General features: G+C 39.0%; 1 protein-coding gene across 1 annotated transcript in view; it reads right to left on the minus strand.

The window, feature by feature from the left end:
* Window positions 1-21,788, minus strand: part of PRKCE (protein kinase C epsilon) — a 294,148-nt gene that overhangs the window by 172,735 nt on the left and 99,625 nt on the right. Inside the window, exon 2 of the mRNA XM_086460568.1 lies at window positions 18,000-18,063. Within this exon, the coding sequence (XP_086316694.1) occupies window positions 18,000-18,063 (64 nt within the window). The remainder of the gene's footprint in view (window positions 1-17,999; window positions 18,064-21,788) is intronic.

Raw genomic sequence — 21,788 nt, forward strand, 5'->3', positions numbered from 1 at the left:
CAGCAAGGGATTTCAACATTGAGATGCAGCCATCCCAAACTTGCCAATACTAAATAAAAGCAGCGCTCATTTAGGACGTTTGTCACCAACTGCGACAGAAACACACGACAGACATAAGTTGCTTAGGTTTCCTTCATTCAAATGAAGATGAATGTGGTGAGTGAAACTAGGTGCAAACTGAAGACCTGAGATGAGCAGATATTTAGGTGAGACCACAACACAGAGCAACAGGAACAGGTAGGACTGACAAGACAACTTAAAGCCAAGCAAATTAGTAACAGGCTATTTTATGTACTCTAGCATCTTCCAGTTACGTGACATAATCCCTAGAAGATTCCAGACAGGCACGATGATAATTTAGAATTAAAACTGTAAGTGGCTTGGTCATTTGAACATAAAAAGGATACATGCTAAGTCAATATAAAGAAATATACCAATACTATTACAACCATTACTGATTGTTAATGTGTTTAACAAAACCATAATGGAAATCCATGTTTTTCTTATGCAACATATCAAACACTAACATTTTCCAGGCACTGACAAGAAGTTTTTCAGTTAGAAATTATTTCCTTAAACCAAAAAAATACATATATATATATGTCCTTTTGACCAATGGAAACAGTCTAGTCTAAAATTTTTTCATCTTTTCAATGGTAAGATTAATTTTGGTTTTGTATTCTGAATGGTCTTTTAACAGCAGTATCTCCTATTTATTCTGTTTTTCCTGTGGATTCTGTTTATCTTCTCAAACATAAAATATACAAGAAGTGGTGTTTTGGATTGGCAGCTCCATGCCTCATTATTGCTATATAAAGGCAGGCTAATTTATCCCTAAAACTTGTAATAAAACACAAATACTACAATTTGCAATGATTTTTTTCCTGCTAAGAATGAACTCTAAATAACAGACAAACACAGTTTCTCTGCCACACCAAAATAGGGACTTTGCTCCACAGCAATTACATATTTCAGTAGCCTTTCCAAGACAAATCAAAGAGGAAAATCCACTCTGCTGTTCACCCTGTTCTGTCACCTATGTAACTGCTTTTACTTAGTATATCCTAACTATAGCAAGCTTTAAAGATCTCAGCAAGGAAGGATTTAGAGGAAATTACAGCTCCACGTACAGATATCCCAGTAAGAACCAGTTTTGTTGGGGGAGGGACTTCAGACTTTGGCTTGCCTGCGCTTCTGGAGACGACGCTGGCAGGAAGTGGAAGGGGAAGCAACGCACTTCGGGCCAGGATAAGCAGCGCCGCAGGAAGCGAGGGAAGGCAGCTACAGGCCAGACAGCAAGATAATGAATTCAATCCAGCCTTACAGTAACGAGGAGAAAAAGAAGTTTGACTTTGATTTTTAGCTCCAAATTCAAACAGTGCAATTAACGGTCCTCTGCTCTCTTCCTTCCATTGTAACGAGGCATAAAACAAGCTTTGTTTGGTTCAGCGTCAAGAGCAAGAGAAGACACTACTTACATGCACTGATGCTGAGAGCTATGCATAATCAAATCCCGCACAAAGAACCACGGGACAGATTAAGGCTTTAGTGCCTACAGAGACAGACACCAGCTGGGATTTTCACAAGAACCTAAATGAGATAGGTGTCTACATCCCAGGGTAGTTAAGGAACAAAAGGAGAAAAAGACTTGGTTCCACATTGCTTTCTGTGGAGAGGCATTTGCCTCAAAAGACTGTTTGCCTAATTGCCACAACTTTTCCATTGGGTTCTCTCGAAGGAGCTACCAAGAACAGGCACTAACCAAAAGAAAGAAAAATTATGTGTATATAAAAAAAAAAAAATTAAGAATCTCTTTCTTCTCAGTTACTGAGGTTTAGTGTCCATTTCTTGGAAAATAACCTGAAATGCTATTGATTACATAGCTACACAAAAGTAGTAGTAAATTTCTAAAAAGGATATCAGTATTAAGAACACTAAGAGAATAATTTCAAACTGGAATTACCCAATCTTTAACAGCACACTTCACGTTCAGCTCATCTGTGATTAATGTAAACCAACCTATGAAGTCAGTCCTCTACTGTTATTTGGGAAGAAGGACTAGAAGGGAAAAGAAGGAAAAGATTTAGTTGGGTGCTATAAAAATAGGAAAGTAGCAATAAAATTTAGATCCAACTGAATTTAACACCACCATTATTTAACTTTATTCTGAGTAATCCTCAGCAGAAACTTCCATTTTCTAACTAATTAAAAACCCCAACTGTATGTCTCCCAGGAATAGAGAGAAGAATGAATAAAATGAAAACTCAACATCAATACCAGCAAACTGAAGAAATAGATTCCAGATGTTTAAAGACAGATGCTTCTCTTAGTCTTTCTAGTGTAGGTATGAAGCTGGAAGGTTGGATTCGTTCCATGTCATCTTCCAAATCTCTTATTGATGTAAAACTGTTCCAGTGGAGCTGAGTTGGCCTCATTACAATCACAGAAGAAATAGTGCATGTCTCATGTTATCCAAAGCTTCTCAGACCAGAAATCCTGCAACAATCTCAGTTTCACCTGTGCTATAGCAAATCCAATCCACTTTTAAAGTCTCTTACGCAGTGCTTCAATGCTGGTAATGTCAGCAGTAGCAGTATTGCTAGAAGGAATCCCTCTTAAACTATTAAGTAAATACAACCCCGAGAGACGATAGCTGTGACTTCAGCAGCATATGGTATTTGTAACTCAAAAAAGACTTTGGTAAGAAAATTCCATTTTGATATTTTATACGGTTGAAAGGGTTTTGGCAAAGAAATGAAAAAGATGCAAGTTCTCAAATACAATTTTATAGCCTGTACGTCTGCCGTATACACAGTAAAGGGAAACTGCTTCCATTGCTCTTACTATATAAAGCCAGGATTCAGGAGTCTTGTTCCCTAGAAAAAAAAAATATTAACACTGCAGAGAAACTGGTGTAGAATGTATTGGGCAGTATTAGTTGCATCAGCTTTTCACAAGGTTATTTGCAAATGACTTCAGCATTCTTAAAAGCTCTCTTCTCCAGAGGCAGTAGCAATGAAATGAAACACTTTCCAATGCTTTCCAGTTCGTTGTAGCTAAACCGGCATAGAAGACAGATGTTCGTATTTCCTACTCCAAATCTTTCACTGAGTTGCCAGTCTCAGTCTGTAGGGAAACAGCGTGCCCGACAACTCAAGTGATCTCTCCAGTTGGTAGCAAGAGTTCCACTGACTCCTGCTAAGGCCTGAAAAATGGGTGATAAAGCCTGAAAAGAATACAGAAGCATAGGCCCATGCTATTTAATAGCTCATATCCCTGTAAGTAATGAGGTCTGTGGTGCTGCAAAGAAAAAAAAACAAAAACAAAACCAAAAATCAACACTCAATCACATCCTAATATGCCAAATGGCTTGGCTAGCCTAGTTAGAAAGTCAGTGAGTGCACAGTCCTTTGGAGAAGACATCAAACAAGATGCTACCAAGTACATGAAGTCTTCCTCCCCTTCCCCACTCAAAAAATTTGGAAAAATACTTGACGAACCAGATATGATTTCCTTACATAACTTGGTCAAACACTCAAGCACAGATAAGAGAAATGCTTAATCTGAGAAACCCTAAATAACTTTTAGTGATGTATATGTTCTTCTGAAATGAACACAATCAAACCCTGCAAAGCAGTATCTGAACAAAACGTAAAATGTTGTTTCTGATACTGATTATACCCCACAAAGACTAAAGAAGTAAAATTTATCTTATGCATGTTACATGTCTGACCCTCCCTGAGCATGCATACTTTATGCTCTCTAACAATAAAGACCAGAGATGACAGCTTTTCTTCTTCAAATCCTGAAAGTTGTCAGCAGAGTCTTCAGCTTTTGTTTTGGTTTTGCTGGTTTAAGATTAATCTGAAATCCACTACATCACTGCACATTGGGAGAAAAATCTATTCATTATGGTCAATTTGCTCTCAAATTTAAAAGTTTAACTAAGAACTAATAACTCCTGCATTTGTACACAAAAGTACAAATATATTCAGTAAAATGTCCCAAGAAAGGATTTTTTTGAAAAAGGACCCCAATTACAATTTAGTAACTACAGCAGAAAAAAAGTTTAACAATAATGAATGCTTAAAAAACAGCAAAAAAGCCCAAAACTAGAAGTTCATTTAAGATTCTGAAACAGGGATAAATTGAGTTTTAATAACTTCCAAGTTCATCAGATCACACTGAACGTACTTTCTACTCTTGATGAAGAGCACATAGCTAACTGAAAACAAGATCTAAATCTAAATCTCAAGTCCTTTTCCAGTCTTTATCAAGCTTTTTCTCTCAAGGAAAACTTCCACTGACTCATATTAGCCTTGCAGCACAACAGACAGACGGACTCCTATTTTCTTCTGTTGACGCACAGAAGAATCTTGCCCAAAGTCAAGATGGCAGATGTACAAATCGCTCCCATTATGGGGTTTAACCAGACAATCCTAGCCTCAAAAACATCATTATAAAATGGGTTCATCAGTGATTCCGTTGCATACGTTGAGAGCTGTAACGTCATCTTGCCTGAAGTACTAAATTTGCACCAGTCTTGACGTGTATTCAGTATAATAACTATATGTTTCTATTCACTCCAAAAGCTATGAACACATGAAAGCTGCGTGCTCTAAAACAAACATCTGCCATGACTGACATTAGCAAAATCTGCCGTACTTACGGAAAGCTTACAAATTACTCACAAATTAATTTTAAAACACCCTTAGAATTCTTTATAAATTTTAACCCTATTTTTCTTCAGAAACGCTTAAAAGCAATTGAAAGCATATAAAAACGTGTTTAGTCCACAAACTGTTCTAACATCAAAGTAAATCAGACACTGAAACTCAAAATACTGTAGTTTAAAAAAACAAAACAAAACCCCCATACTTAAATTTTACTTACTGTGTCTGCAGCTGAGACCTTTTTCTTTCTTTTTCCCTGCTCTGATCAGCATGTGTTCTATGTGATTCTCACACTGACATTTACCAAACACTGAAATATTTGTGGACTCTGCTTTTGAATATAATATTAAATATAATGTTAACTGAACACATGGAGGTGCATTGCTTGTTTACATCATCAACTGAAATGTACAGGACTATTTCTGTAAAACCCACTGAGGCAAAGCCTCAAACCTGATCTTAATACTCTGACCTCTGCATCTGCAGCTTTCTTCAGATGTGAAGACAATCCCACAGTGACTACATCCAACTTTTACCAAGCCCCCAATACAGCCCTCGCACAGGATTACCAGGAGAAATGTTCCATTAAATGGCCCCTCTTTCAAAACAGAAAACAAGATGGCTTCAGTTCTTTGTCATACCATAGTTAAATACTGCATCATATTTTTAATAAAGACTGGACTAGATTTTCATGCACCCTGACCGAAGTCTGGCAGTGATTATACACATTCACACAGCTTCGGTTTTCTGAAGTCTAAATGGGAAAAGAAGTTCCTTCTTCATTTCTAGTACTTTCTTGCCTTACGATGCTGCTGTGCAAGTGTAAACAACTACATTGCTCTGAAAAGAGAGAAGTACAGCTGCTTCCAGTATTTTAGACAGAGGTGAACTGATACCCCAGGTCACTTTTATCTCCTATGGAAAATTCCTGAATTGCAATGGAAGAGGTTTCCTTTAAATAGCACTATTCACAGCAGAGCAGACTTCCAAGATGATGGGATGAAGTTAAAAAATGTATATTGAAGATTTTTTGAAAACACGGGGTCTAATAAAGAAGAAAAGCAGATGCTTAGGAATTAACTGGAAAGATCCAGTTTCCTGGTACTGATCTGGGAATTATAAACAGAGAAGTAAGTAGAAAGAGCACATTTCTCAATGTTCCTTTACAACACTGTAATATAAATGAAATTTTCTATCTGTTCTATCTTGGAAGAAGGAGCCCCTCTGGTGCAAACTGGAGTTATTAAAACTCCTCAGATTTATTCAGGTCGAGTATTTTGCCCTAGACTCTGATATTGCTTCACTGTTTATTAATGGTTAAGTTTAGTGTGTGTTACAGGAATGTCATTTCTGCGTAACATACCCCAGCCTTACTATGAGAGAAAGAAACGACCTATACTGCATGCAACAGCTGAAAGTCCAACGTATCAGGCAGGTTGTTTGTTAAGTTCCTAGTGCAGATTAAAATGTGTGTTTTACATTATTCTTGATATCACGTATAATTCACCTTTTTGGAAGAATACATTAAAGAAATACCGCAGAAATAACTAAAGTAAACTAAAAGTTGTAGCATGAATAAAGACAAAGGACTAGGCAGTGTTTAAATCAGAGTATCTATCTCAGCTTGCAATACTTTCCTCAGCATAGCCCTTCTGAAAATCCAGAGAAATTATGAAAGGGCTTGATCTTCTCTTTTGGACGTACATCTTGCTTTCTTTCAAGCTTTCTTTGAAAAATCTAACTTGCAAATAATACACACACGCTCTACTCAGTCATTTTTATGTCCAGAGACTGCCTTTTAGTGGCAAACCAGTTTTTCCTCCCACAGGTACAAAGTGTCCATGAAAAGGCTCTAGCAGAGAAAAGGAAAGAGTAAATTCTCAGGGACAGACAAAGGCACCTATGGAAAAAGAACCACTCTGCCTCATTATTTTAGAGGTAACTCCAACTGCGCACAACAACCGTTTACCAGAGTATTTCTATTCTTTCAGCCAAACTCTATCTTCGTGAGGGTGAGTCAGGGGCGAGAGGGCTGGTGGAAGGAGAAGCAACGTTAGCAAGTCTCGCAAACCATACTGTAATCTCAGAGCACCACAAGAATTAACACAGTATTAACACTGCAGATGCCTTTGCAGAGGCATTTTGAAGAACATGTTATGATCAGCAAAATCTTTAAATACAAAACCAACAAACCAAACCAACACAAACCCACACTATTGTAGTTTGGGTTAACAAAGTTCCAATGCGTTCAATCTATTTTTGCATTGCACAATCCACAGACTGACTTAACAATATGCCTTAAAGATGCATCACAGACTGAAGTTCTACCAAATTATGAGCACAGCTGCTGTTACACAAATAAGAAAAGGGTTTCTGACTCCGCAAGTGTAACCTGCAAAACCTGCCACAACGCTTCTGACAGACAGACCTACTGCCCTTTTGTATGCAGCTCTTTCTACCTACTACTTCGGTAAAATATTTTTAGCTATTCATTTACTTCAGCTAGCAATACTCACTCATAAAATACCGAGATTATAGTTTGCTTTATTCTCAAACAATATAAAGAATGGGTTATCACTGAGAGGCATAAGCAGACGTATTTAACAGTACGAAATGTCCAGTAGTAAAACAGAGGGTCCCTATCAATGATGGCCACGTTCACTAAAGTCAAGGGCTTCCCATGGGTAGTGTTCTTTATTACTCTAATTTCCAATTTTTTGGGACACTCACTGCATTGCATGATCATTTCCTTGAAATAAAAGTAACAGCAAGTATAAATTTTGCTGAATTTCAAAATATAAAGTATTAACTTTTCTCAAATGCTGTGTTTTATCTTTACTGAAACGCCGTATTTTTCACAGCAGGTTTTTAATATTGTTCACTCTTCCTAAATGGAAAGTGTAAGAGACTGGAATGATTTAAGATCCTGTGGCAAATGAGCACAGGTAATGGGACTGTCTTTTTAGAACATCTGCTTATTATTTTTAAAAAGTCTAAGAGTTTGAAATTCAGGCTGTTACCTAAGAAATAACAATAGTACTTTTCAGGTAAATGGTTGATTCTTTCAAATAGCTTTTAAAACATGAAAAATTATTCACTTCTACTTAGTATATTACAACACTTTTAAATGCTTAGTTTCAATGTATTAATAGAATAAATATGCAACTGTATGCAGATTTTGAGCCTCTACTAAGAAAGAGCTTTACTAAATTTACTTCTCTTTCCAGCTGTACTCAAATATTTTAACCTTTCAAGAATATACCCAAATACATAGCTTTTGAGACTCCAGCTGCTTACACTACCGTAGAACTCATATTTTAAAAAGAGAAGCAGATTTTTACTCCATGTTGAAGGCAGTAAACATTCGGTTAATGGTGTTCACAAAAGGTATTAACGCTTCCAAAAGTTTTCACAACCTCACCAGCACATGGAATGGCCAGGAACATGATTAAACCTGGCTTTAATGTATGTATTACCCCATCTACTCATCCCCTAATCAACTAATCAAAATAGACTATACCAAGACTTTTTTTCCTAAATGATACTAACAATAAACAGACTTGACCATTGTTGGGGAGCAAAGGGGTGAAGAGGGAACAGATCGATTCAGAGCACACTACTGCCACAACAGAAGTGTAGAGCAAGACACTAACAAATCATAACAGTACAGGTTTTGTATTTTATGAAGTACAACAAAACAAATACATATAAACTATAATACTATATGTACTTTTCTCATCACATCATGCTATACAATGAGCACTGGATTAATCTATGTCGTGTCTTCTGTCACGAAATAACTAGCCATATACACATTTCCAAAAATGCATTTCTATTTCAAATCTTATTACTAGTTTGTGCATCACTTACGTATGAAAATACCACTATAGTTTTTAATTTGATACTTTCCTCCAGTTTTCTTCAAAAAACGCACTAGGCATACGCAGTTGTAAAATTAAACATGCCCATTCCAAAGGCCTTGCACAATTTTGTTAGGAAAAAACCAACATATGGAAGTCAGAGCTTTCACTGCATAAACGGAGACGAGAGGGACAGCCGTTTGGAACGTGGTATGTGTATGAGTTTCATTACTTTTCTATTTCACTCTAATGCAATTTTCCTTAAACAAGTACAAACTCTTACAGTACAATACAAAGGTGCCTTTAAACCAAACCTTCTACCAGTGTCTTGCTCCCTGCGAAGCACTTGTTTGGCAAACAGGTAGAAGCCTGCCAAGAAAAGGTCATTGATCTTTGCCTGAAAATCTTGAGCCAGCTTTATCCAGCGAGGGCTTATTACAAACACACAATGCTTACCAGATGTTCAATCAGCTAACTGGATGCAATCCAAGGGATGGCTATAAATCCACGGAGAGCTGTTCGTTATGAAGGCATTGGCCACAAAAAGTCAAGATTACAGAAGCACCCTTTGGAGAGCCTCTTCACTGAGCAGTGAGGATCATGCACCAGCAGACTGCACTGTCACCCAGTGCTGATTTGCGTTTGCACTGATCCCTTTAAAAACTGGTTTGGGTCTGAACAGTTAGCCTGCAAGGTTCATTTTCCCACCCAAATGCCTGTGCCATTACTGAAGTCAGGGGAAACTTGCAAGAGTAAGGCACTTAACTTGGACTCTTGCACTGGTATTTCACAGCTCCCCCTCTCAGGCTTTCCAGTTACTGTCATTCGGGTAACAACTTCAAACGTCTGCTTTCAGATGTCGTGCTACCAACCGGTGAAATTTTGTCTCAGAAGAAACACATCACCTACCACACCAACAAGTAAATATGCACCCATCAGAGGAATTACGGATATCTACTGACGGAAACTTATTTTAACAGATTTGGGAAAACACGAGATTTATTTAAAGTTGTTCATTTGAGATATGACAAAGTTGTCTTGCTGAGCACCATAACCTTCAAGTTTCCATGTTAGTATAAATACAATGCTTGAGTTTATTTTTTTGTTTGGGTTTTGTTTGTTTGTTTGTGTTTATTACATAAACAAACTAGAAACTCAAGATCTGGATAGACAAAGATTTCTTCCAGTTGTAAAACACAGTCATAAAACAGATTAATAGTTCCAAGAAGAGAAAGAAACCTAGGAAAAAAAGATCATTTTTGTAATAAGCATCCACACTTCAGCACAGAGGTATTTTAAGATTAAACCAAATAAGACCCAAGAGAAAAGACGTGTTAGTAATAGTTTTGAATTATCCCTCCTAAGAGGAGAAAATTAAGACATAGCAGAAGGAGAAAACTTTGCAAATCCATTTAAGTTTCTGCTATTTCTTTGATTTTACCCTTTTTTCTCACTTGCGGTTTGAAGAAATGAAAGCTGAACGGGGAAAAAAAAATAATCCCCCAAAACCTACCTACGTAAAACGAAAGCTTCAAAGGAAGTAGGTTCTCAGTTGATACACTGCATAATGAGTTTTGAAAACAAAGATTCTGGTTACATTTGAAGTTGGCTCACACAGTACTGCTTGCAGTTGTTCTGTTAAAGCAAGGAAGCCTACAGAAGGAAAGCCAAAAAACTAGTGCAGTATCCTACCTTTACCCAAGCTACGAAAAAAAAAAGTGAGATTAAGCCTTTAGAAGAAGCAGAGTCCTCCTTACTGAAACTGAACAGAGGAGAGCAACAAACCTGTGCCTGGTTTCTTTGACTGGATATTTTGCTTTCCATTGGGAAGGGGGGAAAGCTGTACAACACAGACGCTTCAAACCCTATCTCCCTGAGAACTGCATTTGTGAAAGAACTCTAACTCATAAACCTACCTGAGCTAAGTGATTGAAGACAGAAACCACCCAGTTACCATTGCCAGTTCACCACTGTCGTGTTCAGAAAGTTTCAGATTATTTTAAACTCCCAGAAAAAGCTCCAGCCTTGAGAATACATGGCTTGCTGAGTCTTGGTAAACAGCTTCCCAGGCATCCTTACTTCACAGCAACTTTACATTTCATCCCCAGAAGACTGCCTGCCCCAATGCCACAGCAGATGCATTCGCACAGATCCTTTCTGCTCCACCTACAGCTCTGGAGAAGCTGCAGAGGCTTGGTTGGGCCCCCCACCGAGGGCAGTGCACTCCACCTCCACCTTTTCCTCTCCCCAGAGTCCATATGGCTTGTCCTAAGCCACTTCCAACATAGCAGCTTCCTCTCGGACATGAAAACACAGAGGAAGGTAAGGACGTGTGTGTCTTGAATGATCAATCAAATTTTGGGTTGCAAAATAAGAGATAAGAAGGTCTCTGCAGTGAAGCTATTAAGGGACTCTGTAAACAAGTGGTTAAACCAGCACAGACAAAACTAATACAATAAAGGCTGACTCCTGTGTTAAAATCTTAAAATGCAATTATTTGCAATGAAAAGCTGATGATTAACTTGAAAATTACCTTTAGAGAGAGAGGCTACTGCCAGGAAGAATCACAAAGGTGGGCTAGAGATACATCCTGATGGAAGAGATATATCAGTGGGAATAAAGAACAATTTGTACCTCCTAGAAAACTGAGAAATGTTTCTAGAAAGAGGCGAGCTGCTCTCCACCTACTGGAAGAATATTCAGCTGAGGTCTTATCTACCTAGTCACACACTAGAAATTGTGAACACACCAGCATTCTTTCACAGCCTGTTCAACACTCCGAAATCAGCAGTTGATGGCTACCAGAAACTATTCCATGGTCTGCTTAATAAATCTGTCAACAGCACCACAAATGTCCCAAAATGGCAACAATCAGAGATAATATAAAAACCTCAAAACAACCTGTCAATGTTGTATTTGCAATAGAAGACATTCGTGAAAGAAAACCCCGCTCTTCACTAACACAAATGCCTGCAACAACCAGCAAAATGACTAGCTCCTGCATGTGTGTCATTTAGACTCTGAGATTTCTGGGTAAGCACCTTCTGCTGTTCTCTGTTCAGACAGGGCCTGGCACAACCAAATCTCATTTTCTGGCTCCTTATAGCGTAAGAAGCATAGTGACGATGACAATGACAACTACAACATAGTCTAAGGAACAAAAGCTCTGACAAATGGATACATTAGGAATTGTAGAAACAGTTTTCAACCCGTGGGGTATTTTCTGCTAACAGATCTTTGCAAACTGATGCTACAACATGGAACAGAAATACGGTTTTTCTTGCTGTATTTATTCTACCAAAGTTGGATGCCTGGAACAAATCCCATGGATATTCTGATTAACAAGCTGTAGCTATGTTATAGATCTATCAAATATAAGACACAAAAAAATGGCATTAAGAAGCATACCCTGCTTTTCCTTTTTCGTGCAGAACTTCTGCCATAACATACACCAATCAGCAATATATTTGCAAAACTGAAAGCCTTCAAGTAAATGAGCTAAGAACTAGGAAACCTCTTCTAAACTCATGTATTCTTACTTAAATGTTAATTACAAACCCTGATGTAATCAGAACTCAAAGGACTACTTTGTTGGATATTTCAATGCAAAAGGCCAAGTGATCAACCTAAACAAAATGTTTTGCATTCACAATATACTGCCATGACTTCAGCTAACAGGCTTTATTGTTAAATATCACCTTGAGTTCTTCATCCTGTGAAACCTAAGTATCTCACAAGCAGATGAATCTGAAGATGACTGCATTAGATGTAACACTTTGTAACTACATAACCAAGAACTTCCAACAGGCTGCTTTCTGCAGTACCTACCAGCTCCAGCATGAGCTGTGGTGTTTTATTGCAATTCAACCGCCTGCTCTAAAATGGGGAATCTGTAATTGTAAAGAAAGAGAATTGCATGAGGCAAATTGGGATATCTAACAATGATAAATGAATGCTACAGTTGATTGGACACAGGGCATTGAAAAAGAGTTTTGAATAGTTCTTAAATTTTTATTACATGTTACCTATAACAAATACAGTTAAGAAAAAACCCAATGTGTCAAGGTCTTTCTGAAGTCATTCTAGAGTTGACTCAATACTGACATATTGCAAATGGTAACTTAATTCGTAAGTTGGTAGAAAGCTACCGTAAGTAACTCTATACATTTGTGTCACACATAAAACAATAATTCCAAAGAAAGAAGAAATCTACAATGACAAATGCAGCAGGGAGGTCACAAGCCTTTAAATATAGCAGCATCTGTCTTTCAGTCTATATAAAACTGACTTTGTCGAAAACGTTTTTAATCATTCCTCAGGCAATTTACCTTTTGTACCCACTTGATGGCCATCTGTTATTCCAGTTTATAAATTGAATCATTGTGTCATCGTACTAGTTATGCTTTAAACTTTCAGCCTGCATTTGGATCTTGATCAGCTACACCAGAGCTCTTAAGTATTTCTGAAATCATTCAAAAAACTTCACTCACCAAACTCTAAGCACTAAAACACAAGAAAAACCACAGCCAAGGCATGTCAATAAAATAGTCAAGGAGTGCATTTCAGCCTAGAAATAATGCACACACTACAGGAACACTGAATTAATACAGAAAATCAGTATGACTTCAGACAACAAGCAGCACTGAAGAAATGAGCAAGACAGTGTATCTTACGGAGTCTCCTGTTCATTGAAAGACTAACAGACAGACCCTTCTCGGTAGCCCTGGCGGAAGCTGAAGACACAAGACTCAAAACCTGCGCAATCATTACATCCAGTTTGCAAAGTAACAGATAATAAATATGACAGATCTTTCCCAAGCTCATCACTTGTAACAAACACCGGTCTACTATAAACGGTTTTTCTTATAACTGCATATGTAAAGTGGAGTCACCAGAGGTTTGGTTAACAGCAGCATTGACTGATTACATGCTCTGCAAATCTGACAAAACATTCTGGCAGAGTAACAACAACCACCACCACCCCCCATATTTTGATCTGGTCCCCCAAAAGCAAGTTATCATAAAAGCTTATTCTTAAAGATTCTACGTGCTTGCATATGGCACAAGGAAGTTAAGCAAAAAATTCCAACTAATACTATCAGATGCTGTGTCAGGTCCACAGAAGCTCCATTTGTTCGTCCGACCAAAAGGATTTGTTCTTAAAATATTCCTTAAAGTTCTGAGCGGGCAGTTATTATTTGTCAACATTTAAAAAAACAATGAAAGTATTAAAATTATTAAAAAAATATTTTTGTAAGTAGAACTTTACAGATTAACTGTTGCAGTTACCTTAGCCTGTAAATGGATACTTCAGTGTATCTACATTTGGGAAGTTTCCACTGACACAGCTGTTTCCATTCATGGGAAACACAAACACATATTTGCTCTAAATGCACAGAGCCATTTTAAATACCATAAATCTACAGAAGGTAAATAACCCTGCAGATCAATTTTGGCATAGAGAGTGTAAAGACCTGAATCACAGGTGTTACGGAAATACTGGTTAAATAGTTTAAAATGAAGAATTTGAAAAATATATTTTAAGAGCTGTTTTCTCTCCTTCTTCCTATGCCCACATCAGCAAAGCATGCTAAAGTATTTTGCAGAACTGGTTTTGAAAGCACAATATAAGAATGTTCAAATTTCAGCAGAAAAACTGAAATCCTAACTTTTGAGAACATCTTCTGCATGATAAAGAGTTTATTTAGCATTTTCTTTTCAGTATGTGGGCCAGACGGTTCCTACTAGAGAATTTACAAAAGATTGTTAAACTAGTTACTCGCCCTCCCTCTCAGTGCAGAACAGACATTCAGAAGCTATAAGCAGGCTCCAAAAGAGGATTAGTGTAAAAAAGGTGATGATAAAAATGTTCCTGTTGGGTTTGTTGTTCTTGTAAAGACTTATGTAGTTTGCTTTCCACTTCTCAGACTTTAGCATTGGTGTTTTCCAACCTTTTTCTGCTTCAAAAACTAGAATTGAATGGGAGCAACTTCTAGAGAATGATGTTCTCAGAACAAATCTAAATTCCCTGAGATTTGAACCATCCACTGGGAGAGTTGGCAGTGCCTCGAGATACCCAGTGGAGAGCAGCCTAAAGCCTTGGGCTGCCTAGGCTGCCCCCTACCAAGTGCACTGTTACTGCTGGAGAAGTAGAGCTTCTCCTTAAGGCGGCTTCTGAAAGAAATTTCACAATATAGGAAGTGGCAGAGAAGCTGGCACAGCTCTATAACCTCCCCTGGATTTGTAGTTTGTCTTTAGAATGGGAAAAAACCCTACAAGTAGCAAAGTCAGCAACTCAACCCTTCTTTCTGCAGTTCCACATAAAAATACCTGCCAGATGCTGATATTGGTATCTAAGGGTGGCTCCCAACAAGTCTGTCGCAATGTCACAGGGAGAGGCAGCAATACTCTTTGCCTCCCTTTGCGATCTGCCATATTTCCATCTGTTCTGTACACCTAAAAATGTACAGAAATGAAAGTCTATGAATGATTCGGTGTAGAGGACAGGGAAGGAGGAAGAGAAATTGTGTACTTTCGTTGAGGAAGTCAGCTTATAACAACGAGCTGGTTTCGTTGTTTTGCCATGCAAGTGCAAACAGTGCAGCAGGATAAGCAATCCAGCAGCTGGGACTAAGGGACAATAGAATTTTCAGAGGTATATGGTAACAACATCTCACGTGAATATCACATAAAAACTTCCTAAAACTACTGGGAATGTACTACTAGTGAGAATGTTTCTTCTTTATCCACCATTTAGGATTTCATATGTAAACTTTCAATTTATAAAGCAATTTATTCACCTGAGGGCTTGCTTACAAAATCAGGTCTTTTGCCTCTTGGAGGCACAAAGCCCTCTGCCCACATTAGTGGATTCCACTAACCTTAATTCAATTATACCAAAACAGAATTCAGATATTTATCTTAAAAATCTTTTATAAGTGCCAAATAACTGAAGTTACATTATTGATCGCTGATAATTAGAAACCTGCGTGTATCACACAGAAGAAACTAGTCCAACTTTCAGTACACTGTATTACAAGACAATATAGGTTGGCAAGTATTTACTAGATCTCAATGGCTGAGGTTTTTTATGGCTTTTTTTTAAAAAAACCCCACAACACTGCTGACTGAGAAACATGCAACATGATTGCTTCATCCAGTTAAAGTTGTTGCTACAGGCATTTTTATTTTCATAAATTGCCATTTTTTGCCCCTCCAGAATTGGAGGTAAAAGAGTGATACCCATTTGCACAGCACGAAAAGAATGCTGTGTACTCTGTTGCAATACACAGTGTGAAGACTATAGTTCAAAAACAAGATCCTGGTTAACAAATCTGATCAAGAGTGGCAATCACCTCAACCTACCTAGTCTAACCTTAATCTTGTGCTCCTTTTAGAGCCAATGAATATAGTCAACTGAAGTGAGCTGCCCAATTGAAATGCATGAAGTATATATCAGATGCATTCTATTTACATTTAGATTTATATAGGTATATATACATAGAACAAACGAAACAGGCATTTTTGAAACATGTAAAATAAGTTACTTTCCATGTGGCTAAGAGTTCCTGTTCAGTACAGAAGGATGCACGCAGCTACGTTAAACTAGATCCTCCACCGAGACAGCTGAAGTGAGAGAAGACTCATCCAAAATGAGCTAGGCCTCAGCCCTAACAAAGCAGTCTAAAAATAGGATTTCATAATATCACTAACAAAACACCATAAAAACAGTTTACAAACTGTTGTACAAACCTGGTCCAATTTCCCTTGTGAAGAAAACTGTAACTTTCCTAGAGAATTTCCCAAGACTTCTGCACAACACTTTTCCACGGTTATTTATTTGCATGGGAAAGCTCTACAATTACACAAGTTCTGTTGCATTTTATAAGCACACCAACTTCTCCAGGGTTCTACCAAATTCACCCTAACTAGAGCCTCTTGGTCTTCCCAAGGGCTTCCCATAGGACAGAATTTCATAAGCTGTTTTCCCTCAGTGGCCGTTTCCATTCGAGTGCTCCCCTTCAATGCTAATGTAGCGACACAAATTCTAGTTCTGCAAATTTCTTTCCAAGCACCTTTCCAATGTCACAGGGTAAGACACCACATAATATAGGAGACATTACCACAGACATTTTTTTTTCTTTTCCTGTATAAAAAGTTACAGAGTTTTAAAGAACTTTTGAAGAACAACAAACCACCATTCTTCCTGCTCTTTGACAGTCTGACACACCTGAATGCATCTTGTGATGGAATAGAAACACTATGCTGGTCTGGGTATCAATTAACCATAAACAGAAGGTGGGAAAAACATCCACGTGCCCTATGACAGAACCACAGCAATGCCTTTAACCACACTTTAGTTCCATCACTGTCATGCCAATTAGCAAGATATGTTGAAACTACTATTTAACTGGTATTTTCTTCAATATGCACGAAGAAAAAAAGGTAGAGCATATCTGGGTACAATATGTGGCTATAAGATGAAGTTTAAATAATAGTTTGCTTTGGTTTTAAAATTCAGGATTTATGGCAATACGCGTTTTTGCAAGCTACTGTTAGTAACTGGTCAGAGCACAGCAATTCATTGCAAAGAATAGAAATAGGAGTTCTTCTGCTGTTTCTCAACTGTGCCAGGCAAAATAATTTCACTTCATAGCATTTTCTGTTTCAGCCCCTGTCAGGGTTTATGTGAATCTTCTCTATGTACTGTGAACCAACGATAACCTTGTTTAGCTGAGCTCTATGAGCTACTGGGGAAAGCCGATCAGCGCACGTAATTTAAAATAATCAAACCCAAAACAGCCACCTAGCCCATTTCAGCAGGTTAGGCTGTCATCGAGAGCATGACTAAGATACACAGATTTGCTTCTTCACAAATTCTCTTATTCCCACCATAAACCACCTGACTCTTCCCACTTAACAGCAGAAAAATATCTAAAGAATTTAATAAATATTTCTCTTCCAGCGTTCATTGTTTTTTTTTCCAACATGTAACTGCTATCATAAAAATGAAAACAACCTCTTATCTTTACAATGTTTTGGTCATTGCTTTACTTGAAAAGGAAAACACTTAGTGGAAAAATACCAAATATCAGAATAATTTAAGAAGCAAATAAACTCTTCCCCCCAGCCTTTGACATCTTACCATTTCTACCTACATATTGGTTAGCATTCTTCCAGAAATAAGAATTTGGATGCTTCTTCTGGAAATTAACACTACTAAACTATTCTCATTTCACTACTGTCCTTTTAGCTGGTATTGTTACCATCTGCGATTAACATGGTACAATGAACTGCAACTGCTCATTGAATCACAGGCAGATACATCAAAATGTGTTCACTTCAACCTGAGCTCATACAGATTTAAGAGGATATTGGCACAGCACCTCCTCTAATACTTCTGTTGCAGAGGCTGTTGGAAGATTCCATCCATGAAAGAGTAAGATAAAACATTGAAAGTCCCTACCTTCACCTGACGATCCTGAAAGGTCTATGATGACATACACTCTCCCTTCTGGCTCCAAGTCAATCTGCAATCAAGAAGAGAGTTAGAAGAAAACTTAGAATTGCTCCCAAAGCAAGTGACTGCACATGCAGGAAACAAAAAGTTTCCAAAACTCGTGAAGCCAAGGTGTAGGCAGGACAAATGGGCAGGTCTACAGTTTACTACCAACAGAGCCTCCTTTTGCAAAGAAGTGCTGAAGACCCTACACCTTGATTGAAATAAAAAACTGCATGCCCATAGCACTTGGAAAGCTTGAACCCAGGGAATTTTACAAATCAAATATTTAAAGCACTGTTCTGCCACACATTTGCACCACTATTTCCAAGGAGACAAGGAAGAAAGTTAAAGATGGTAGTATCAAATTACTTTTTTACTGTAATTTATACTGATCCCAGCTATGCAAATGTAAAAAACCAACACTGTGGCCTATTCAGATCCCAGCGAGACAGATGAGCTCTGGTCGCAGAACAGGGGAAATGAACACACACAGCTCATACGGCCGGTTAACACGTGTTTATAATACTCCCTTTGTATCCCCACTAGGAGAAAGAAATACATGATCTATCCTCTTTTTCTGAAATACAAAATTTGTTTACTTTGCACCATTCTGGTAGATTTTAAGGAGCCTTTGCTCTTGTGGAGATCACTTTCACTCAGCATGAAATACAGGTGTTCAGTATCAAGCTGCTGTACTTCAAGATTTCACGGGCTGTGGGAATAAGCTCCTGTACATTTAGGCATCACAATGAAGAGCTTATTATAAATCCTCCTGTATTTTACCACACATTTCATCAGTAATAGTAAATACTGCTGGATTTGAGTAACTTAATGGTGCCCCACACATTACAGAAAATTTTTGCAGTCACCCATCTCTCAAAAATTAAACTGTAACTAAAACACTGTGTAATCAATAGCTCTTACTGTCACATAGCCGTTGTCACACAATTTCAGAGACTGAGTGAAGCGACGTGGTGTACACTAATACTACATTCTCATTCTATTTTAGTAAGTAAAGCTCACAGCTTTATTTACAAGGGCCTTGTCTGCCAAGGCCCTGTCCTGTCTCCCAGCACTGCAGCCAGGAGCAGGCAGTCAGGGAGGCCCCAGGGCAGCCCCAGTCCTGGGCATTAGGGACCTCCCTGGGGATGGGGACAGGCCAAGGGGAGGGCGAGGACCAGGCCAGGATGTGGGCCCGCAGACAGGCCTGGCTCAGCAGGGCCCAGCGCTGGGCAGGGCAAGGCCATGGGGAGATGGAGAGCGGCCCTGCTGCAGCACCGCTGGGGCAGGGGCTGACGGCCCGGGGGGGGCTGACGGCCCTGGGGGGGCTGGACGTCGGTTCCCGGGCTGCGGGCAGGGTGGGGGGAGCCCCAGGGCCCAGGCAGAGACATTGGGGCCTGTTGGTGCCCCTTGAGCCCTGACACACACACGGGACTTGATGAGCTCAAGCATGCCGTGTACCAAACCAGGGTACATGGGGCAGGCGAGAAAACGGGAAAAGGAGATGTGTTCCAAAAAGCCCCTTCTTCCTCCAGGTGAAAAAATGGCAGGACTACGGGTCTTTGTCAGCGCCGGACCAAACAGACACCGGGCAAAAAGAAGGGAGCACGGCTCACCGCCGGAGCCCAGCCAAGCCCTGCTCTCCGCAGGTAGAAACCTCAGAACTTTCCTCATGCTTCTGCTACACCGCAGCAGCCGCACGCAGGGCTTGTGGCTGGGAACAGTCTTCCTCCCATCCCACCACAGCCCTCCTCCTCCCGTGCCACACCACTCTGCCGCAACAGGGGAAGGTGGGCTTTGCTGCACCCATGTCAGCAAACGACACCGAGCTGCCTCCTAAGTCACGAGCGACATCACGATACGGCACTAGGCCAGAATAAGATAATAATCAGGAGATCACCAATTCACACTAATAACTTGAAAGAACAGTCTGCTGGTCTTTGCAAATTAGCAAGTAAGTGAGGAAACGAAGGAGCTACCAAAAAGTCTGGGCTATGCCAGGCTTTGCCTGTCTATGTTCAGCAGGTAGCTTCATGGGGCCACATTTTTGTCTCCAGGTTTCTCTCATCACCTGAGAGGACCTTTATAAGACAGACACCTCTGCTGTTGCCCTCTTTTGGGCCACAGCTGCCGAATGCATCAAGGTGCCTCAAGCTCCTCCCTCCACAAGCCAGCTTCTCACAAACATGCCTCTGTTCCCTTCAAGAGCGAGCCGGTAAAGGAGTTCACAGGTCCGGCTGATGTCATCGGACCAATGGATCAAGAAAATGATCTCAGCAGCTGTATTGTAAATAGACGAGGCAGGAAATAGGTGTTAGCAAGGCCAGGGGTTACTCAGAGGAAAGGAAAATGAAAGCGTGGTTGAGTGGTTTTCCATAAATAAAGTGTTGAATATTAAGTAAAGACATTTTTAATCTCTGAACTGGCAGCATGAGTTTTGTGGGGGTGTTTTTTGGGGTTTTTGTTTTTAAATAAAGCTACTGATCTTGAAATACTGCTCCTCTCCCTTTGCAGTTTTTAAATAAGAAAAATATTAGAAGATCAGAGGCACAGGTGCACGAATAGACTTTGATGTCTATGCTGAGAGAGGCTTTTGAAAAACTGCTTTAGCTCTCAACAGATGGCTGTATTAAAGACAGGCATGTCTAATGCTTGGTTTGTATCAGCACTTTATACTGTCTGGTTAAGCTATCAGTAAAATACTTTATGCAGTTCAAATCCCAGTGTGCATACACATATACAAAACCCCAACACCCCCCCCCCTGCAGAAGAATCAGGCATCTGGAGGAGTTGATGACCACCATCACAAAATCTCTGTTCTGCCCATTTAAGTACAAACAGCATTGGAAGCAACTCAGGAAAAAGACTGGAGCACTGAACTCAAGTTTCCATTAGTAGACGGCTTTTATATACAATTGATTAGAAATGCTGCTTACTGATTTTGATTCAGAATTCTTGCTGATGCACTAAGCAGAATGAACTATTCATAAAAGGGAGTCTCTTTTACAAAGAAAGTATGTTTCAGTCTTAAAATGTTCCAATACCAATAAGAATGAAGAGGATATATTCTTATTTTTAGATTTATAAAATACTCACACTTCATTTCAGTGAGTACCTATCCTGATAGCCTCATCAGTCACATGAAATAGTGCTTTCTCCAGAAGCCAGCAGCTCAGCTGCCTCAGCTGACCTTACATATGAAAAGAACACTCCCTAAAAAAAGCAGAATATCCTAAACTGATAGGAAGCCTTCTTTTGAACTCAGGTCTTTCATGTATCAAAGCAAGTATGGAAGAAAAAGGACTGATTAAATTCTAATTTTGCATAAAACATTTCTAATTTAATGCCTAGAACATAATGGTATAAATACCTCCAAAACAGTCAGATTACTAGAATACAAACTACATGCTTTTCCTTTAATCTGCACATTAAACTACACTTAGAAGGTGGTGAAGACTATGCAATGTCATTTTATAAATAACTAACAAAAGATGCATACAGCACAACCTAAAGCTTCCATGAATTTTTTACCAAATGCCCTGAAAGTTATCGCATGTGAAATGCCCTTAGACATATGTAACCAGAAACAGAATGACTGGCCAAATGCAGCTGAATATAACAAACATCCTTGAATGCAATGGAAATAGTCTGATCATGGCAGTTCTGATTCTGACCCTTCTCTTTGTCTAAAAATACTTTTCTCTGAATGCAGCCAAGCATTTATACATGCAGAGAGACACTATGAGAAGATAT

This window comes from Leptosomus discolor, chromosome 2 (genome assembly GCF_034619465.1).
Source record: "Leptosomus discolor isolate bLepDis1 chromosome 2, bLepDis1.hap2, whole genome shotgun sequence".
NCBI classification, from domain to species: Eukaryota; Metazoa; Chordata; class Aves; order Leptosomiformes; family Leptosomidae; genus Leptosomus; species Leptosomus discolor.